Source organism: Chiloscyllium plagiosum, chromosome 13, assembly GCF_004010195.1.
Source record: "Chiloscyllium plagiosum isolate BGI_BamShark_2017 chromosome 13, ASM401019v2, whole genome shotgun sequence".
Lineage (NCBI taxonomy): Eukaryota > Metazoa > Chordata > Chondrichthyes > Orectolobiformes > Hemiscylliidae > Chiloscyllium > Chiloscyllium plagiosum.
Window position 1 is genome coordinate 60,203,898 of NC_057722.1, and position 6,875 is coordinate 60,210,772.

The following is a 6,875-nucleotide window of genomic DNA, read 5'->3' on the forward strand; positions in this document are numbered from 1 at the left end:
TTAGATGGAAAATATTTAGTCTGGTGCTCAGTAGCCAGTGGTGTTCTGCAGGGATCTGTTCTGGGACCTCTGCTCTTTTTGATTTTTACAAAAACTTGAAAGAGGAAGTGGAAGGGTGGGTTAGTAAGTTTGCCAATGACACGAAAGTTGGTGGAGCGGTGGATAGTGCAGAAGGCTGTTGAATGTTGAAACGGGACATTGAAAGGATGCAGAACTGGGCTGATAAGAGGCAGATGGAGTTCAACCTGGAAACATGTGAAGTGATTCATTTTGGAAGGTCAAATTTGAATACAAAATACAGGGTTAAAAACAGGATTCTTGGCAGTGTGAATGAACAGACGGATCTTGGATTAAGGTCCATAGACCCCTTCAAGCTGCCATCCAAGTTGATAGGGTTGTTAAGGAAGTGGATAGTGTGTTGGCTTTCATTAGCAAGGGGATTGAGTTGAAGAGATGTGAGGTATGCTGCAACTCTATAGACCACATTTGGAATATTGTGTTCAGTTCTGGTCGCCTCATTACCGGAAGGATGTGAAAGCTTTAGAGAGAGTACAGAGGAGATTTGCCAGGATGTCGCCTGGACTGCAGGGCATGTCTTATGAAGAAAGGTTAAGGGAGCTAAGGCTTTTATTATTTGAATGAAGAAGGATGAGAGGTGACTTGATAGAGGTGTACAAGATGATGAGAGGCATAGATAGAGTGAATAGTCAGAGACTTTTTCCCAGGGCAGAAATGGCCATCTCAAGGGGGCATAATTATAAGGCATAATTGGAGGAAGATTTAGGGGAGATGCCAGAGGTCAGTTCTTCACACAGTGTGGTGGTAATAGAATCAGATACATTAGGGACATTTAAGTGACTCTTGGTGGGTACATAGAAGATAGTAAACTGAAGGGTATGTAACTTAGTTTGATCTTAGAGTAGGATAAAAGGTTAGCACAACATCAAGGGCTGAAGGGACTGTACTGTTCTGTACTGTTCAATGATCTAAATCTTTTTAACTTCAATTTGGTGATTGACTCCTAAACAAATGTAAATTTATCATTTCCACACAGCAAATTATAGCCCATTTAATTTCATTGAAATTTTGCCTGCAACTTTTCCTTCATTGCTTATTTCTAAATAAGCAACATTTAAATTTTTCATTTCCATGATCACAATTTGATTAAAATGAATAGCAAATCGTAAATAATGAAGACATTAGGGTTTACATGAAACATTTGGGAAGAAGCTGAAGTGCTGGTCATTGTTCATACTCCATCTCAAATTATTGAACATCATCATGTTGTCTTCCAAGTTCAATATCATAAAGAGTAAGTGAATCTAAAAAGGAAACCATTTAGTTATATTTAGCTTACATTAGTCAAGATAGCCACAAACTAATGCATACATGTTTTAGCATGTCAGTGTCAAACCATGTGATCTTTCTGTTTATCTATTCAACTATCACCCCCATGACAAATGCCTGAAATTACTTTATTTGAGTGATCTACTTCTTATTTTTTTGCTGACTCCACTGAAGCACACTAAATACATCAGAATAATATTTTTTTCAAATAAACATGGGTTTGATTTATTGAAACATGCATTGAGGGAGGAGTGTTAAAGACACCTTACCAATTCCATGCTTTCCATTGTTTACATTTTTAATGGTTATATTGTGTATCATGTACAGGTGCATAATTTATGCATCTCCTAACTGCCAAATGCAAAGGGAATTTAGAGTATTGAGACTTATATTGACACAATGTTGTGGTTTTACTTTTTAGACTTTGACTCCAATATTTAGGTTTTCAACAATGACCAATTATCTCCCGGTGTACTCATAGGTTTTTCATCCCCGTGCATATGGGTATCTAAATAAAATCCTTCTAATTACGTCTTATGAACACAATTAAATAATTATATATCTTTGGAGCAATGCAGTCAGCGTGCTTGAGTTGAAAGATACAATGACAATGTTTTGGATTGTAATTGCATTTCTGAACCGATTTTACACTAAAAGTCACTATTTCTCGATCATTGTGCATTTATAAACTATCCTAGACTGACTATGAGGGTGATAGTTTGTTAGTTTCGCTCTTCATTGGGCAATTGTGAAGCAAAGCATGTGACAAGATGTCAAATTAGCTTACCTTCCACATTTGCAGCTTCATATTCATGTAACTCATTGTCTGTATAATATTCCAATTTGTTTAGTGAACTGATAGAGTTCAAACCTAGTAAAGAAATACATTATAATTATAAAATAAAAACTTAATTTAGGTTGAAAAATGTCAAATGTGTAAATCTTAAAGATAATTACCTGTGCTTGTTCCAAGCTCCTGAACCTCAATCTCTTCATAAATGGGATCAGGAAATCCAGTGGTATGATATTGTCTGTTTCTGTTAGCTGAAGAACAAAGAATGCCACATCATAGATGGCTAACCAGCAAGAAATACGCACATCCCTTATACCCATGTTCCTCATTTGATCTCTCAATATGCTGCCTGGAAACTAACAGTCATTTGATTACCAATTTCCTGCTCCCAAGGAGCCCTAAATCCTGAATATCTTTCTGACCTCTCTATGGCTGAATATTTTGACTCGGGTAGCTTGAGAGCATTGTAGGAGAAGCGTGGGATCTTGGGATGATCCTAACAGTGCCTAGGTATTCTGTCACTGTTCGAGTTCATATAAGGCTTATTTTGAAGAAGCCAATGCAAGAATTATGATCAATGATTACTCTTTCTATATATTTTGAATCTCCAGCCTTGGTGTTAATAGAATATAGAACAATATAGCGCAGAACACACCCTTCGGCCCACAATGTTGCACCAACCTGTGAACTATTCTCAGCTTGTCCCCCTACACTATCCTATCATCATCCATGTGCTTATCAAAGGATTGTTTAAATCTCCCTAGTGTGGCTGAGTTAACTATATTGGCAGGCAGGGCATTCCACACCCTGAACCACTCTCTTAGTAAAGAACCTGCCTCTGACATTTGTCTTAAACCTATCACCCTTTAATTTGTAGTTACGTCCCCTTGTACAAGCTGACATCATCGTCCTAGAAAAAAGACTTTCACTGTCTACTCTATCTAATCCTCTGATCATCTTGTATGTCTCTATCAAATCCCCTAGGAGAAAGTGAGGACTGGAGATGCTGGAGATCAGAGCTGAAAATGTGTTGCTGGAAAAGCGCAGGTCAGGCAGCATCCAAGGAACAGGAGAATCGATGTTTCGGGCATAAGCCTGAAGAAGCCCTTCCTGAAGAAGGGCTTATGCCCGAAACGTCGATTCTCCTGTTCCTTGGATGCTGCCTGACCTGCTGTGCTTTTCCAGCTACACATTTTCAGCTCTATCAAATCCCCTCTTAGCCTTCTTCTTTCCAATGAGAACAGACCCAGTCTCAGCCTTTCCTCATATGACCTTCCCTCCAGGCCTGGCAACATCCTGGTAAATCTCCTCTGTACCTTTTCCAATGCTTCCACACTTCCTGTAATGTGGCAACCAGAACTGTACACAATATTCCAAGGGGCTCTGGAACTCAATCCCTCTACCACTGAAACCTAACACACTGTATGCCTTCTTAACAGCACTATCAACATGAGTGGCAACTTTCAGGGATCTATGTACATGGACTCCAAAATCCCTCGCACATCCACACTACCAACAATACTTGTCAATATGAGTAACTTGTAATCTTCATAAATAGCATGCTACTTTTTATATGAGTTTTGTCACTGCTTTGTCATTGCATACTCAATTGTTGATAGCACCATGTTGAGGGGATATATGAAGGTGAGTGGAGAGTGGTAGGCAGCAATGACTGAAGAACTATATAATTGGCAACTTAGTGATTGGTACTTAGCTAGTTAAGGCTTATGTAAATGTATTTTTCTGGTTCAAACTGGTAAAATAATCCAAAATTCCCGAAGTGGACTTGACAAGGTAAAAACTGGGATTATTTACGTACCATAACACCCTGGCTAATAAGCACTGATGTTGCTTGTTTCTCAGAGAAAGTTATATGTTTATGAATGTTACAAAAGTATTTACTTAAACCGGCAAAAGCCAGAAACTGATTGGCAGCAAAGAGAAGTGCAGTGTAAAAACAGAGAAAGGAGGAGTGGGACTAGATGATTTAGCCCTTCCACACTGCTTCACTGCTTAGTCAGATTGTGACTGAGGTTCTATTTCAATTTGATGTTCCTGCTTTTGCCCCACAGACTTTAAGGCCTTTAAAGTCTGGAAATTTAGCCATCCCTTCCTTGACTAGTTCAGTGACTTGACCTCTACAGCAGTCTGGGGTACAGAATTCCACACATTCACTAGTCATTGAGTGAAGAAATATTTGCTCATCCTAGTCCTAAATTGTTTACCAATATCCTGAGACTGCTGTTCCTAATTCTAGACCCCCTATTCAAGGAAAGCATTCACCCTGCATTAAGTCTGTCCAATCTGTCAGAATTTAATACATTTCAACAGGTCCCCTCTCATCCTCCTGAACTTGAGTAAAAGCAGGCTCAGCCAAACAAATCTCTCCTCATAGGAGAGCCCTGACAATCCAATATCAGCCTAAAGAACCTCCACTGAACTCCCCAATTGCCTTCTTTTAGGTAGGGATGCCAAAGCTGCACTTCTGTAATACTCCATTTACAGTCCCAGCAAGGCTCCATACGAGTGGAGTAAGATATTCCTACTTTTTAACTAAAACCATCTTATACTCAAGGACAACATACCATTTTCCTTCCTACTTGCTTGCTTTACCTACCTAGGTACTCTCGTTAACTTGCAGACAAGGACCAGCACAGCAGATGGTGGAATTTGAAGTCAATAAGAATCTGGAATTAAGACCATGAGACCATAAAGCATAGGAGTGGAAGTAAGGCCATTCAGCACATCGAATCCACTCCGCCATTCAATCATGGCTGATGGGCATTTCAACGCCACTTACCCGCACTCTCCCTGTATCCCTTAATTCCTTGCGAGGTTAAGAATCTATCCATCTCTGCCTTAAAGACGTTTAATGTGGCAGCCTCCACTGCTCTCCGTGGCAATAAATTCCACAGGCCCACCACTTTCTGGCTGAAGAAATTCTCCTCATTTCTGTTCTAAATTGACTCCCTCTAATTCTAAGGTTGTGCCTACGGGTCCTAGTATGCCCACCTGACAGAAACAAATTCCCAGTATCCACCCTTTCTAAGCGATGCATTATCTTGTAAGCTTCTATTAGATCTCCCTCAACCTTCTAAACTCTAATGAATACAATCCCAGGATCCTCAGCCATTCATATATGTTAGGCCTACCATTCCAGGGATCATCCGTGCGAATCTCCAATGGATACAGTCCAATGCCAGTATGTTCTTCCTGACGTGTGGAGCCCAAAGCTGGACACAGTATTCTAAATGGGGCCTCACCAGAGCTTTATAAAGTCTCAGTAGCACATTGCTGCTTTTACATTCCAACACTCGAAATAAATGACAACATTACATTTGCTTTCTTAACCACGGAATCAACCTGCAAGTCAACCTTTAGAGAATCCTGGACTCACACTTGCAGATTCCTTTGTACTCTGGCTTTATGAATTTTCTCATCATTTAGAAAATAGTCCATGCTTTTTTCCAAAGTCCAAGACCTCATATTTGCTCACAATTAAAAGTCTAATGACGACCATGAAACCATTGTCAATTGTCAGAAAAACCCATCTCGTTCACTGTCAGTTAGGGATGGATATTGCCATCTTTATCTGGTCTGGCTGACATGTGACTTCAGACCCGCAGAATCTTTCTTTCTTATTTGGATGCCGCTTTCATGACAGTCATGAATTAGCTCATTAAAAGTCTGTCACTGCTGACATTCTGTCATTCCTACTAATCTATCCATCTAGTTCACTCCAGCTAACTCAGTCATCATTTCATTGAAATTTCTTTATTTAAGTTAATCACAGTTGTTTCTGATCCAAGATTCTCATTCTTGGACTGAATATTAAATTCAGTCATGTTATGATCACTAATTCTAAGGGGATATTTTACTTGAGATCATTTCTTAAACCTGCTGCATTTCCTCTTATTGGATCAATGTAGAATGCTCTTTGGTTGACAGTATGGCATGTTGCTCTAGGAAACTATCCCTAATGCACTAAAGTCATTTTCATAGCTACCCTTTGCATTTTGATTAACTCAATCAACATCAAGAGTAAAGTCATCTACAATTATTGATCTATTCTTTAACATGTTCAAATTACTTGTTGATGTGTAGCCTTTCCAAAAGAGTTGCTATCATTTGGGGATCTATACAATACTCACTAATGCCTTCTTTCCTTTGCAGTTTGATTATTTACCCTCCAACCAAAAAAACAGAGTTGAGTTCATTCCTCACTCCTTTCTTTTTTGTTTCTTTTTAACAGGGCTACCCCGACCATCTTTTCCATCCTTCCTGTCTGACCAAACTATCAAAATCCCTGTAAGTTAACTTCCCAATATTGAACTCCTAGTTACCATTTTTGTGTAATGGATATGAGATCATCCTCAATTCCTACAATTTGCATCCTCAGTTCATCTACCTTGTTCCAAAGCATTTAAGTTTGTTTTATTATCAAGGATCCTTGACACAATGTCCCATTCACAAATTCCGGCCCAGTCTTTTTATTTTCTGGTAACAATCAAGGCCATCACTAATCTAATCTCAGATAGAATTCTTATATTTTTAAATAAGTTCTTATTGTCAGCTTTTATAATCCTCACTTGTTTGCTAAAATAGAGAAAATATTTTTTTTATTGTTAGTTCTCCTTCCATGGAGAATTTATCCTAGTGTTCTAGTCAATCACTAGTCAATCATTATGTGCTTTTGTTTTCAACTTCACAATGTCCTTGACTTTGTTAGTCAGTC

The 6,875-nt window shown here is 38.9% G+C and overlaps 1 protein-coding gene across 1 annotated transcript in view; it reads right to left on the minus strand.

Moving 5' to 3' along the window:
- Positions 1 to 1,266: 1,266 nt before the first annotated feature.
- Positions 1,267 to 6,875, minus strand: part of LOC122555636 (deleted in malignant brain tumors 1 protein-like) — a 34,663-nt gene continuing 29,054 nt past the window's right edge. The window contains exons 10-12 of the mRNA XM_043701634.1: positions 2,305 to 2,391; positions 2,135 to 2,218; positions 1,267 to 1,322 (exon numbers count right to left, since the gene is read on the minus strand). Of these exons, the coding sequence (XP_043557569.1) occupies positions 1,267 to 1,322; positions 2,135 to 2,218; positions 2,305 to 2,391 (227 nt within the window). The remainder of the gene's footprint in view (positions 1,323 to 2,134; positions 2,219 to 2,304; positions 2,392 to 6,875) is intronic.